At 40.6% G+C, this 15,677-nt stretch overlaps 1 protein-coding gene across 5 annotated transcripts in view; it reads right to left on the reverse strand.

Moving 5' to 3' along the window:
• The window catches only part of DPP6 (dipeptidyl peptidase like 6), a 564,650-nt gene that overhangs the window by 76,792 nt on the left and 472,181 nt on the right, over positions 1-15,677 (reverse strand). For all 5 annotated transcript variants that reach the window (XM_057416431.1, XM_057416433.1, XM_057416430.1 and 2 more), the window contains exon 8: positions 12,347-12,467. In XM_057416431.1, coding sequence (XP_057272414.1) covers positions 12,347-12,467 — 121 coding nt within the window. The remainder of the gene's footprint in view (positions 1-12,346; positions 12,468-15,677) is intronic.

The raw sequence follows: 15,677 nt of genomic DNA on the forward strand, positions 1-15,677 counted from the left end.
TTTAAAATGAGATATTGAATCTTTTAAATCATCTCTGTGCCTACAGTCTGAGGCAGGGACTGAAAAATCAAAACAAATACAATAGATACAATGATCTTCAGATAACTCCCATCAAGTAAGATTTATTTTGATGTCTGTTTTCAGACTGTTGCCTTCAATTTTAAAAGCACAATAGCATGAAAACATAATGTTTTGCTTTTAGGAGCTGTTTGTCTTTGGTTCTATTTCTTGCCAGTTTCTCAAATCTTTAATCCAGCTGTCTTGAAAGCCTCCTTTAAAGAACTGCTTTTGATCTAGTCTTATGCAGTAGCAACCAATGCTGATTTTTTTTCTGCTGCTATTGTTGTTAAATCAAATACAAGACAATGACTCAACTTTGAGGAAAAGCAAAACTAATGTAGGAGGCAAATGCTTGTGAGTCATATGTGTAAAAAGGGAAGGACTGAAGAGATTTTATCCTATTTTCTGGGATTTGCAAATCAGGTAAGAGTCCATCAGCCCCTTCATCATGCAGAACAGAAGTAACAGCGAGGCACAGCTGGGGCAGCATTAACAGCAGACATTTGCCTTCTGCTTGTAAGGTACCTCAGGGATTGGAAAGGCTTCCGTTCTTGTTGAAATCCCTTGGGACCCACCCAGCCTTTCTGCACAGTGACTCACATAGACATATCTCTCCAGTTATGCATCCATCATGCCCTGTGATCAAACCTGAAGGGGGTTTAATATCATAATAGTATCAAAATAACCCTGCCAAGGGTCTGTGCTGGTGGTGACCCCAGGAACACTTCGAGAACAGCCAGATCTGGGTTTTTGTGTGGTGCTCTGTACCTAGGGGCCAAGGTGAGTTTCTCACCTTAGTTTTGCGTCCTAATTTCTCTCATCTCATCTGAAACCAGGTCAATAATTGTGTCTCAGTTTGTCTGTTTCTAAAAAGATGGTAATAATTCCTGTTCCACTAGGACATGATGTGAAGGTTTATTAATTGATGGTTGCAAATGGCATTAAGATCAAAGCAAAATAATTGCCTTGGTGAAGGTCATAATTAGATGTGTATCAAGAGATACAACTGACTGTCATCTTTGATGCTTATTTAATCTCATTCTTGCATTTTAGCTACAAGTGTGTGTGTGGTAAGGAGCAGAGCTGTTCTGACAAAGGCAACTGCTGTATTTAGCATGGAGTTTAAATGCTTTGCTACACTGGCACCCAAACAACCCCGTGAAAATAATGTTATACTCGTTGGAGACAAGAGAAAGGCTCACACTACAGGCAAGACAAGAAACAGACTTTGCAGTGGAGCAGGATGGACCTCTCCAATAGGGAAAGCAAGGGACCACATCAGCTATCCGCGGTCTTGGAGGAGAGGCTCACCTGGCTCTCCTTTGCTGCAGGTCAGCTCAGGGGCAAGCCTTAATCTGATCAAAAAGGGGATTATGAAAAGCTCATCTGACTCAGGCTGTGAAATCATGCTCTTGAATCCTAATAATTTCTACACCAACCAGTTGTCATGTCAAGAAGAATTATGATCTAAAGTCAGGGGGGGAAAGAACAAGCTGACACACTTTTGTGAATCCCAAATCCTGCTGCAGACAGATCTGGAAGACTTCTTGCTTGAAAAATAATTATGTTTCCATATAGTACACTCTAAAAAGTCCTTTGGGAAACACTAAGACTCATATTTCTAAATGTAATAGAACTGGAAAGTATTCCATGATTATCAGAAGAATCTGAGAAAATCAAAATTAACACTGTAATTTTGGAGATGATTTCAAGAAGACAAGCATCAGAATGATGGATTTTTGTACTCATAAAAGCTTATAAATGACCTCATTTTAAAAAGAGAACTTAAAAAAAAAAAAATCTTTTCTGCACTCCACTCACTTTTATACTGAATATTTTATGTATCAGGGTTTTGAATTAAAATTCAAATAACACCCTCCCCCCAAACACACCACCAAAGAACCAGCCGTACACACTAATCAAAAGGAAAATGGGATTTCATCTCTCATTGCTTATTCCTCATCAGGATGCTATTTGCATACTATATTTTTTCCAGCAAATCATGCAGATTTCTTACTGTTTGCAGCAATCCCATCGAATCCTCGACAGTGAGTAGCTGCTCCTAGTCCTCCATAGTCTTACCACATGGTGGCAGTATAACTTCCACCTTCCTGCTAAGGAGGAGAGTTGCCTCTGATTTCCTCCTTCATTACTTCTTACTCTAATTATTATATCTGCAGGTGGCAATTACAGTCTTCTGAGTTTCTGCTTTCCATTTCCTCTATAAATTTAATAGAGTATTGTTGGGTTTATTTTTCAAATAAACTCTGCAACATTTCCAAGGATATTAAACCCTGTTCTATAGTAGTTGTTTTTGTTTTTTTTTTTCAGCTAATGCAATACTGTATGTTTCTCTGATCTCTAATGAAGTTTTGAGAACCACTCTGGAATTATTCCTTTTTGCCAACAAGCACTCATATGCCCTTCAGTATTAACTCTTTCCCTACAAGTACTTCTCTCCTTTAGACTATGTTGCTTTTATTGCCTCACTTGAATTGCAGGGGAGAAAGGAAGGGGAATCTCAAATGATTTTAAACCATCTTAAAAAGAACACACAAAACACACAGGATTATGTACATAACAACAACAACAATAAAAAACAGTAAAAGAATCAGCCTTGAAAGGAATTACAGATGCGTAAGAAAAAGTGACCCATGAGAGCTCAGGGCTTTGTAAACCACACTAATGAGTACACTCAGTTGCAAAACCATCTAGGAGACCTAGCTACATCACCAGGAAATTATGTAAATAAAAGCACAGGGCACTTGATAGTTTGCTTTGGTAAGATGCTTCCACTCTGATTAATATCTCAAAAATCCTTTAAAAGTGAAAAGAGATTCCTTCAAAATCCACAACTAAGGAATTTGACAATAAGTAGCATTTTAAATAATTATGAACAAATTACAGTATTTAGGCCTTAGCAGCATTTTGTGTTGCCATACTCTTTGATGTGACTAAAACCAATAGACCAATTTTCCACTGCAGAGTGACATGCAAGAACTTTTATGGTCTTAAATGGTCTTATGATTGGAGAAGAGGGCACAAAAGATTTTCAGTCATTATTCCAAAAACTCAAAAAAAAACAAAACCCCCAAAGTAGTCTAATCATGATTTTTTGGTATGAAAATAATAGCTTGTCAAGCTGGTAGCACAAGCTGGCTGAAAGTGTGATCATTCAGGACCAAGATGACATAGGTAAACACAGAAATGGCTAACTACCCTTTAGAAGAAAAGAACTGGGAAGAACTGCATCAAATCCAGCTCCACATGACACAGCTGTGCCATGGAAATATTTCTCCAAGCAGGAAATCCAGTTTGCAATGGAAAGAGGGGAAAGCGGGTAAAGAGGCTGGGGAAAACAAGCAGTTGGTGCTGTTCTTGCTGGAGGCTGCAGACCTGAGCAGACAAAGAAACACTGGTTTATTCCTCAATCTTATCTCCGGTGCAGAAGCTATGGACTAGCTCTGCCTTGGTGGGCAATGAAACATAGCTTGTGATACATCACTCCACTCCATGTTTGCCATGGATTTGAAGAAAACATCTACTGGTTACAGCATTGCTCAGTCCTGCAGTCCTCAGCCCACATCCCAGGAGACCAGAATGTGATTAAAGGTTTCTGCCATCCACCTGGATGTGGTTCTTTCTGTCTGTCCCATCCTGGCTGCATCACCACACACCAGGAGCAGCTGCAACCTCTGCAACCTGTCCTGTTGCCAACACATTGCATTTGCAGGCACTTGGTGTCCCCAGCAGTGCACACCACAGCCAATGCATTCCTGGCCACTTGTATTTTACTACTTACTCCTCTGAAAGTTTTAAGATCATCTTTAAAATATGCCGTTTTCTTACACTTTTCTAATTACTTCTAACTCTTGTGGCATAGTTTCCCCTGTAGACCTGTACCCATTGAAGACTGGAAAACAGCTGGTGCAGAAGCTACACCATATGGTAGTTACTTATAGGAACATAAACTAATTCAGTGTTGAGGGTGATACAATCCCTGGATGCTTTATCTTTTAGAAACTGACAGTATGTCAATATGATTGCTTTAAAGATCTGTTCTAATTCTTCAGTTCTCCTGATGCAGAGCAAAATCCAGGTAGAGTCACCTCCATGTCCTGGTTTGTATCAACCCCATAGTCACCACTGGGCTTCTATGACCCGGTCTGAAAATGTTTGTACTGTAACATGCATGGCTTTCATGTAGTAAAGGTCTGAGGTTCAGTGGAGAGCAGGTAACCCGAATCACTGGTGTGAAAAACTCATTTTGTTTTCCCAGTACCAGGATCTGAGCACGCTGTTTCTCATGCCTCATGCAACATCAAGCACATGCAGCACAGTTTGGAATATTGAAGGTTGTTTTTCATGTACAAAGGTTTAACCTCCTGCCTGTTCTCCTGGAGGAAACAGTGGACTCCAGCTCTCCAGGGGCATCCCTCATCCCCAGCCAGCCCTCAGCAGTAACTCACCCTTGAATTTCACAGGTCATTACCTCCTCTGCTCCTCCAGCCAAAGACCCTCTCTGACCTCTGACTGTTTCCAGCTGGTATTAGATTTTGGAGCTGTAGTATTTGTAATATTTTTTTGGTTTAGGTGTTTTTTTTTTTCCCCATTAGGAGAGCTGACATTCTCAAATTATGAGCTTAATTCTGTCATTATTTCTGATATTCTTTTGATTTCCCTACTACTACACAATGGATAGACCAACTCTCTAGTGAGAATCACATATCTCAGCAGAATTTGCACCCCTTTCATGTAGCTTTCACTCATTCTAATTCAGACACAGTACATTTATTTTTGCCTTTTTATTTCTTATGGCAGATACTCTTTATTCAGGCCAAGGAGCAGTGAGACAAAGAGGCTAGCTACAGCCTGGAAGACTCTTACACGTGCACAGACCCCAAGCTCAATTCCACTGACACAGAAAGGATGGATTTTTGTTTTAACAGCAGAGAAACTGATCACTTAAATGTATTCTCTGCGCTTTATCATATCAAACCACAGGTTTGATTTCACGGAGGAAAAACAGCTCTCAAATTGGAGTGAATTTGCAAATACTCTTTAATAGTGACACTCTTTTTTTCTTTTTTCTTGGAATAACATCAGTTTAAGATAAGTTTAAGATAACATCAGTTTAAGATATTTCCTTTGCAAGACCCTCTCATTCAGCACCATAGTGCAGATCCAGAGCACCACTATTAGCTTCCATGGAGTTATTTCAGACTTCAGCTAAGCATGGCATAGGTCAAAATCTATGCAATATTTAAAGTGCTAGTATACCAATTAGTTATTAAAAATACCAGCATAATCAGAAAATGGGGACACAGATTTCTGATAGAATATTTTACCCAAGGCTACTGTAATGGATTTGGTGCAGAGAAATAGAACTCATGTACAAGCAGAAAACCATAATAGCTCTGTTACGCAACTTTAAATATGCCACTTTTTGGAAATACTTCATTTGGTGATACAGTATCTATTTTCAGATGCCTACCAGGGCTTCAGGGCAAACACAAACAACTTCACTTGCTGGATACCTCTTAAGAGAACTGGCAGCTGCTGGCTGACCAGTGAGATCAGGATGGACACTGGCTTCCTTCCACGGCCCCAAGGAGACCACTGACCACAGTAAATAGTATTGTGTTTTCCTTCCAAAAGCCTGAATGACGGTGATCCAAAAATCAGAGGATGGCAGGTGCTAGGTTTGGCTTGAAGCCCCCTTCCAAACAACCTTCTGCAGAAAGGGAAGGTTAAAGACCGGGTAGGAGCTGGCAAGGTTTATCACGGTGCGGTGCCGCATTTTGAAGCCAGTCCAGATAACAGCGCATTTTAAAGTTCTCAGGAGCTTGCTGATTTCTAGGCAGGCATTCATAATGTGCATTGTAAATGGTTCAATTTTCCCTGACCTTAGCCAACTGAGAAGGGCCAGCAGCCTCTTTGTGGTGATGCAACCCATAATGCAGGCTTCCTTATGACAGAGGAGCCGTGACCAAAGCAAGAAGGTGAGGGAACTTGTACCAAGCCTTTCATGACATGATCTGGTGAAATTTAAGGCTCTTGTCTTCTGCTTTAACATAAAAAAGGCAAAACAATGTCACATCTAGCTCACCATCCTTGCAACAAAATTATGTGCAGTGGAAATTATGTGCAGTGGAAATTCCCACTGCAAACGCTTGGCTGAGACCAAGAGCTGCTCTTCATTCTTACTTTGCCTGCAATTGAAATGGCCAGATTTTATGCACATTTGAGATAAATGAGGAGGCAAATAAAGGTGCACCAAAAAATAGTCACCTATATTTTCAACAAACAGCTAAATAATGGCTAAATGGGAATTGTACGGCCCTGAATGGTCAATACTGAATGATGCCCAATATGCAAAACAGAGGAAAGCTTTCTGTTTTTATATGGTGACAATGTCACTGAAGCACCACACTAGCTTTGCTACCTCACCTAAACAAGACGAGAAATAAGGGAACATATTCTACACTGCTTCCATAACATCACTGAATAACATCAGCATGTACTTGAGGACAAACCGGTGATTTTTAGTCTTGGGGTGCATCTGATGTTGTTTCCCAGTTCCAACTGTTTCCCTTAGCCCCATTTACCCCATAGCAGATGTGTAGAACTGCCCATTCACCTATGTCCATGAAATATCTTCTTTGTGACTAAAAATACCGAAGTTCTTAAAAACAAATTAAAATCTGTATTCACTGTCCCAGTGACTCTTCACATATCTTGTCAAAGAGGCTTCATTTATAGTCCCATCAGAGCTGTACCCTTTTAAAGTCTGGAGCCCTGGCTTTAGCATTCTTTCAGCAAGAGATTTATTTATCTGGTGTATCTTAAAAAATTCCATGATGACTCAGTCTAATTCTTCATATCATCCTCCCCTACCAGGTCTTGAAGCTACTAATTACTGGGAAAGGTTAGCCTTACACTGTGAAATATTAGGATATCTCATCTCCTTCTCTGGTAACAGAACAGGAATTTTAGGATTTACTTGTTTTCAGCCTCATTATGAATGTCTTTTTTCAAATTTGGGTATAATTCAACCATCAAAGTTCCTGTTTCTAAGCATAAGTTCAGCATTCTCATACCATGAAAAATGATGTATAGAGACAAATTAGGCAAGGCACTGCTCCGGCAGACTTATCTAGCATTTTCCCAGTATTATTACCACTTCCAGAGTCCCAGGATTAATACTTCTGAAGTTAAGAAATATACCTACTTCACTTACTTCAAATACTATAAGCATCAAAGATACTGCTCAAAATAATTGCTACTTGATTTGGCAGCTGCTACCAGGCACTGTACTTCTGAGACCAGCCATACATGCTCTAAATACACCCTCTGATTTTTGTGAGATGTTGATTAAATTATGGAAAAGATTTTTCTTTATTACTGTGTTCTCTTTCCTCTCTTTATAAAGCCTAGAAAAGGAACAGAAACACTATTAGCATGAATCAGCCCGTAGGTTTGGACGTGTAGTTCCCATAAGCTCAGAATGAGAGTTTCGGGAAAATGTATGTGAGGGGGAATTTGGAGCCTTTAGTAGATCTTGCAGCAAAAAATTCTGCAGTTTCATTGTCTTAATGATGATGACATCCTGGCTTCTCCCACCAGGTGTCACTGCGAAGTCACATAAGAGGATCTCTTAGTGATAACATAAGGCACAGGCAGAATGAAGATGCATAAGGCATACGAATCATCACTGAAAAAAGTCTTTTCTCACTGCTCCTCTTGCTCCCCAGCCAAAAATAAAGCACAGAAACACCGCTGTACATTAAGTTCAACAGAGCAGAATGTAAATTTTAAATGATGGATGCATACAGCTTATATTGCATAAGAGTTTTCAAAGTGTGCCATGTGAGCTAGGGTTGGTGCTTAGTTGCCAATGTGATTCTCTCTGACGTGAGCATGAGAAGATGTCCAGATGTGACATTACAACCACAGTGTCAGGACTAAGTCTGGAATGGGAGTGCTCACTTTGAGATGATCTTCAAAGACTTCCAGGAGAAGCCCTTTTCACTGCTCTGGTAGTGATATGAGATGAAGGAGTAACTCACATACAACTCTTCCTTTTGGAACCAAAGTCCCTAAAACCCCAAACCCCTGCAGACCAAGTTGCAAAATAGCTTCTAAGAGACTATTCTTCCATCTGAGGACACATGCAGAAAACCACAAGGAAAACCCTCAGCTTTGGGTTTTGGGATAGACCCATCTATAGGTGAAAATTCTTCCTTCCCCTCCCACCTGTGACAGGAGCACACACCAGCGTGCCCTATCCCACATCCACATGGTTTCCAAGTGTACAATTAGCAGCAGACCGCAACTCCAGAAGCTGTTCACCTTTATCTGTGAACACAGATTTGCCTTTAACAGTGCAGCCTAGAAAAGGTCCCTGTCCTGCTCAGCAAAGCCAAGTAAAGGGACCCAGAATTACTCTTCTGGGGTGCCCCTGGTCTAGCAGCAGCATGCCAGCACAGAGGGATATCCTCCTGCCCCATTCCCCAGGATTCAGCATCACACAGTTCCAAACTCAATGTGCTTCCAAACTGCAACACGGGGACACCATAACCTTGTCTTTGTTACTAAGCAGGATCACACAGGTGACCTCTGGCAGAGCGCCTTGTCACCCTTTCTCACAACACCTGAGCACTCTCCAAGTGCTTGGTAACACATTAAGATACTTTAATTACACCACGACGGAAAACATTTCTTTTGAAGAGTGCTCTAACAAATTGTTTAAATGAAATTAATTTTATCTGCACTTTACTTTTAAAAACGTACATTACTTTTGTTAAAGTCCTATATATGTAATGTCCATATGCATGCTCTTATCCTAGCGCTTTGGAAGTATAAAGTACTTTGTGCTATAACACCACTTGTTTTAAAATTATCTTTAAGACTCATTGTTGCTATAACATATTCTCAAACCAATAGCAATCATGTATCAAACTGAAATATAAAACATTCTTTGGTAGTGCTATGCATTTAAATGCTTAGCTGGTTTCAGCTTCAGAACTTTAAACTCTCTTTTATAGGATATCACTCCATTTTAGTATAAGCATCTATCAGGCACAGCTCTGAAAATATAAAGTCAGACTATGAAAACATTGTCAGTACTTATTTTAGTAATAAACCCCATGTTTAATCTATGCTTCCATGCTACAGTAATCTATGTATCAACCTATAACCTTCCAGCTAAATGCACTAAGTAGATTAAGCTCTGATTGATCTGCAGTGTTTTTCTCTATATTATCAAAAGTCTACAGATCAGCATAAATACCTTGAAGAATTTTTTCCCCTTTGGCAGATTTACAAAAGCAGAGCTTAACTTGAATTGAAATGAGCTTCTGCATTTTTCCAGGGCAAAAAGCCTGTCAAATCTCCTCTAGATCTGCTCTACTTCCAGACTTAGTAAAAACCTGTGATTAATAGTACAGTACATCTATTCTGTCGTGACAAAAAGCACGACAGAAGAAAAGTGATTCCCTCTGGGTCTACCATTCATACGAAGTGTCAGGAGTTACCCCAACAGTGGCACTGCTGGAACTGTCATCTGCATAATGTGCTGTGGAAACAGCTCTTGGAAAAGTGGTGTGTGTGTGTGTGTGTGTGTGTGTGTGTGTGTGTGTGTGCGTGTGGATTTTTGTGGATGTGCTCTTGCTGATTATGGTAAAAGACCTTAAAAATTTGCTTCCTCAATTCAAAACACCAAGTTGTTTTTCGTGGGGTTTTATGTGGCGTGTTTAAGGGAAGCAAGAAGCAGGTTGTGAGCTGTCACAGTAACCCAGCAGGTGCTGTGGGGAGGGCTCAGCTGCCACTGCTGGAGGTGGTGAACTTCAGCAACAAAAAGAGCATGCAAGGGAAGAGGAGCGCGCTGAACTCTCTGTGATCCTGTCTCAGCGTTTGTCACAGCTCCTTTGCAGACTATCTGCTGGAGATGGCTGCACAGATGGAATGAGATTTCTACATATGCTCAGCATCCATCCCGGGAGCTCGCTGAGATGGCAGCAGTGCAAACAAACATCGGTCTGGGCATCCCACCCAGCTCCATTAGGGAGATGGAAAAAACACATCTACAAATGCCTGTGGCAATGAGGGAAGAGGGAAAATAGCCCTGAGGTAGTAAATTTTAATTTTTGTCCAGATTTCAAGCAACTCTGGTCTGGTAAATTTGGATTTAAAATGTTCCGTTTATCCCACTGAAGAGGAGCCATCCATGAAAAGGAGCAAATTTGGAAAAAGAAAGGTGCCAGTAACAGTGTGCTGGCAGAGCACCCCAGCTGCTGCTATGGTAAAACTTCAGCCTCATTGACAATGATACCTGAATTCCCATAGCCTCTGCTAGGGAGGTATCATCCACCTCCCAGTGGTGGGAGAAATTCCAGTTTCTTCTGGGATCCTGCTCCATCCATCCATGCATGCAGAGACCTGACATTTGAACATTGCAGATCCATCTGATCCCATGGCACCACAGCTTGTTCAAGCATCTGCCATGAGTCTTCAGTCCTGACTCTGGTCCCAGGTTTACCTCCATCAGGACTGCACAAGTTGACATGGTGCAAGAGAAGCAGCTTGTATCACACAGTCTAGCTCTATTTGATCATACATTCATTCCTTTTCCCAGTACATTAACATAAAGTTATCAAGGAAGTTCATTATAGAGGACAAACCTGAAAGTCAATGTCAGCCAAGAAATTGCCTGAGCAATCCCGTAATTGAATAAAAGTATGTGTCAGCAAAACAAGTGTCATCACAGCCTTGCTGGCATGCTTGGATTTCACTGGCTTGACAAACGCCTCTCAGCACGGTGCTGTGTACAAGGCTCTACAAGAAGAGCTCATGTACTAAATGATGTTAATCAGCAAAATACAGATACTTATACGCACATTTGACCTACAAACAGCCCTGCCCACAACTTTAGCAATGAAATCAATAAATAATGAAAAATAAAAGAAAATAAGCATCTTGTAACTTCTTAGCCACTCCTCTGGTTACTTCTGTGCTTCACAAAGAGGACATTTACCTGCAAATATTCTGTGGTACAGGTTAAACACATTTAAATATCAAAAGTAATCTAAGCCACTATCAGATTTTTCTGCTGATGTGTTTGATGAGTTTGTACAATGATTTATGGGACCAGCTTAACTTGGAGTGGCAAGAAAAACAATTTAATTTCACTCTCTCATTTTTGAGTCCAACAGCCCCAGCTTAGCTGTGATACAGAGTAACTTAAGCAGTGATTAATATTTTTACACCAATTAATGGTGAACAGAATTTTGCAAACTATTCTGTTCCATTAAGCCTCAAGGAAACTGGGAGCAGCCCACAGGACACAGTTAATAGATGTATCTGGACACTTCTTTCTATAGAGAGAAGAAAAGTTTTGGACAGTTCTGGCACCTACAGGAGAAAGTGTGACTTTAGAGGGAAACTGTGACAGGAAAGAGACAGTGACAGGTCCCAAAACCAGGATCCTTGTGAAAAGGAACTGCTGGCAACATTAGCCAGCAACAGAGAGAGGCATGCATGTTGTGCACACATTATGTAATTATAGACATATATAAAAAACTTTAATTCTGATAAAATACTAGCTTAAAAGGCTGTAACATCCCCAAAAGAACTGGGGATTGATGAGATCCTTTCCTAAGATAGTGAGCAGGTGAGATTATTTTGCAAGCAACTGCTCACAGACACCTAAATGGCCATTTGCCAGCTGAAAGGACCAAAGTAAAGCAGTGCTCCAGGGGTGACCCTCTACCCCAATAGGCCAATTTTCAATAGAAAGAAGCCAATTACTGTGAGGACCTGCCTGCTTTTAGAAAAATTTTAGGTAGCAAGATCTGGGCAGCCTCCAGAGCTCACCTGGTGCTCTGGAAAACAACTGATCATGTAAAATTGTTTCTCCGGTCTTCCTTTAAAATAAAACCCCTTTCCCTGCCCAGTTCTGTCCTTTTCTGTGATTTGAAATCATGGCACATCTATGAATGATTGCAGGTGCCATTAAATAATGAAGCAGCTCTGTTCATTAAAGCCTGGTGATTTATTACCTTTGGACTAAAGGGAAGAAAAAACAGCCTGAAAACAGAATTCTTACATCATTTCACATTATTTCCAGTCCAGCACTTCAGACAACTGTTAGAATAGCAGATTTTCAGCTCTGTGGTCCACCAGTCACCAGAAATATAATTCCGAAGGTCTAATTCCAGGCAGTTCTGTAAATCTAGAGTGTGACTTAAACTCATAACTAACTGCTGCCCTAAATGTCATGTCCTACCTTCGTACAGCCAGTCGCTGAGCCCATTGAAAATAACACCTTCCTTTCCTGTGGAGACCACTCGGATGGCTTGTTTCCCCACATGGGCACAGTAATAGATGTTATTCTCAAAGATAAATATCTGATTTGAAGGGAAAAAGAAAAAAGAACAACATTAAACAGTGGCTCCATTATAAAGTCCTGCATTTCGCTTTTACAATAATCGGCAGTACAAAATCACATATCACAGTTTTATAGTACCTTTTGTCAAAAAAGGATTTCCACAGTTTGCTTCCAATGCCTAATCTATCTATTAGCTAATAGAAAAATGCTAATTCACAACAAACTGAAGCCCTGGTCCTTTGATACCAGCCTTACTTTTCCTCACTCCTGTCTTCATTTCAGAAATTGAGCAGTTCAGTTAGAGGGCATGAAATGAAGAATGCCATGGCTTGGGATTTTGAAAAAGTGGTCTGGGACACAGTAGCAGTTTTCAGAACTGATGTTGATGCTATGCCGTGACTGATTTGGCTACTGGAAATGGCTCCTTGCTTGTTTCCAGCTCCTGCTTCCTTAAAACACGGCTGTGTGGATTCCAGTTTTTAATGCAGATCCAACAGGAAAATGTGTGCATTGAATAGGGGGCAGCCTACGTGGCTGCAGCATGCTAGCCAACAAAGCACGAGGTTGATGTTTTGGCTGGGGAGCAAGTGCACATGCTATAAGGACCCAAAGGGGTGTGCCCCAGTCCCCAGGTTACCCTCCTATGGGAACCAGGGTGGATGGAAAAAAGGCACCCTTGTGTTCTCACCTCCCTGCCAGTATGGATGCAGCTGCCATAACCTCCAGCCTGCCTTTGGAAACCTCTCTCCTTCTGTTGCAAAAATCTAGTGGATTCAGGTTGATGAAAGATTACACAATCAAAATGTCATGGGACCTTGCTGCTCCTCGGGAGGACAAAGGCAGACCCACACAGAGGATCACCATCAGGTACCTAAGTCTGCCTCTGCAAACACCTGCTCACACACCTGGTGCTGTCTGTGGGAAAGCAATTCCATCTTTGAGAAGAATTTATAAACATAAAATTCTTATCAATCATAAAAAATTCAATTCAAGCTTGCCAGGAAAGGTGCCTAAGACAAGACTCCCAAATAAGCCTCCTTTTTTTTTTAACTTATTTCATGTGAGTCATTAGATCCCCTTGTGACCAGCTGCCAACTGGATCTAACTCCATTCACTATCACTCTTCGGGATTGGCTCTCCAGACAGAATTTTCACCCAGCGAAGTGTACCTTTGTCTAAGCTGTGAGCAGCCAGTTTCCCCAGGAGAATGCTGTGGGCAATGGTGTCAAAGGCTTTACTAAAGTCTAGGTAAACAACATCCACAGCTTTTCCCGCATCCACTAAGCAGGTCACCTTGTCATAGAAGGAGATCAGGTTAGTCAAGCAGGACCTGCCTTTCATAAGCCCATGCTGTCCGGGCCTGATCACCTGATTGTTCAGTACATGCGGTGTGAGGGCACGCAAGATGATCTGCTCCATAACCACCCCCAGGTCAGACTAGTGCCCTGGGTCCTCCTGGCCCTTCCTGTAGATGAGCATCACACTTGCTAACTTCCAGTTAACTGTGACCTCTCCAGTGAGCCAGGACTGCTGATAAACGATTGAAAGTGGATCAGCGAATGCGTCCGCCAGCTCCCTCAGTAACGATGGGTGGATCACATCCAGGAACAAGAGACTTGCGTGTGACCATTATGAGGGCTTCATTCTGCTCCCTATCCCTGCCTTTGAAATATTTTTAAACTTCATTCAGATTGCAGACATGTACTGAACAGGGTATAAGAAAGCCATTTAGACTGAAAGACAAACTGTTAATGTAATTTAGAAGACATTTTCAGATGGGTTTCTATACACCTGACGATACTGGAATAAATGTTAGGTATTTTAACCACAATAGTAGAATGTGATTTCTCATGTTACATTCATGAAAAGACAGAACTGGGAACAATATTTGCTTTCAGCTTCTGTTTCATATCCTATGTGTTTCACCTAAAGATGAGCTGGAAAGATTCCAGAAGAAAGTATAGATCCTAATTTAATTTCAGCAGCAGTTACAGCAAGTTTGCCTAAAGGTAAAAAGTATGACTGAAACTGTAGCTTGTTTTTGTCCTTTTAAACTAAGAAAAGCTGCATCCAATTAATTTTTTGAAAGTAAAAAAATGTTGTGGAAAATACTACATTCCCTTTTCTACCTTGATTTTTAATAAGCAGAAGAGCCAGATGAGGGATGCTAAGTAATGAATTTTATGTGTTAGCTAGTCTGCATACAGGAGGGTTGCTTAAATGTACATAAATATCAGGAAGACTAAGCAGAATAAGGTACTTTGCACCCAAATAAATCCAAATCTCTGTGCTCAAGAGCTAAACGAGCTGGGGACACTTGGGTGGGGGCTTTTCTACAACAGGCACGCAGTCGAGTTATTCAAACAATACAACCCTTCCCTTGCCCAGATTCTCCCAGCAAACAAAGGTTTTACAATATTTTGTACTGTATTAAATCTTAACTGAAATTACAGGAAAAATAAAGAAAGTGGATTGACAACCTGTTCCTGCCCTTTGCTCTGTAAAGCATTGTAATGTTTTCTGTCATCACTGTTTTGTCTTTCAAAGCTTCATGGCACTCATCAGGCTGCATGAGGTATCCAGTAGCTGCGATGGAAAAATAATATAGTGCTCTGACTTCAAACTGTCTCCGATATCATTCAGAGCCAAACTGCAGCACCTCACAGAGAATATAAAATAATCCTCCTAACTACAGTGCCTTCTACCCTAAAAATGTCAACCATAATCAAGATAAAAGATAACTGAAGCGGCCCAAGGAAGATTTCTGTGTAATGTATCTTATAAATTAGGAAAAAGCTTTTGAACTTCCGTTATTCATCAAAATGAAATGTCTTTGGATTACCTCATATTCTGGGTTAGAAATCTATTAGTATTACAAAATACCTATATAATACTTTTTTACTCTTTTGGTTCTGTGATATCAAAGCAATGCTTTGTATTAAATGATTACAACCCTCTCTGCTAATTAGAGGATAAGAAATTTTAGTAAAGAAAAACAAAAATATGTACGGATATCACTTACACATTATTTTATACTTGCTTTACATAACAGTTTTAGAGTAATATAGAATGGCAACAGAATGGGTCAAGCTCAATGGCTCATGCCTCTCTGTACAGGAGACAAAGACCAGACCCAAATTTTCTGGTGTCTTTTCTTTTGATGTGCCTATTTGAGCAAGAATTTGCCCCCGACATTCTTGCAATATATATGACTTTTATCATGGACAGC

Source organism: Pezoporus wallicus, unplaced genomic scaffold (genome assembly GCF_028554395.1).
Source record: "Pezoporus wallicus isolate ANWC-B61680 ecotype Strahan unplaced genomic scaffold, APGP_CSIRO_Pwel_v1 contig_3847, whole genome shotgun sequence".
Classification (NCBI taxonomy): Eukaryota; Metazoa; Chordata; class Aves; order Psittaciformes; family Psittacidae; genus Pezoporus; species Pezoporus wallicus.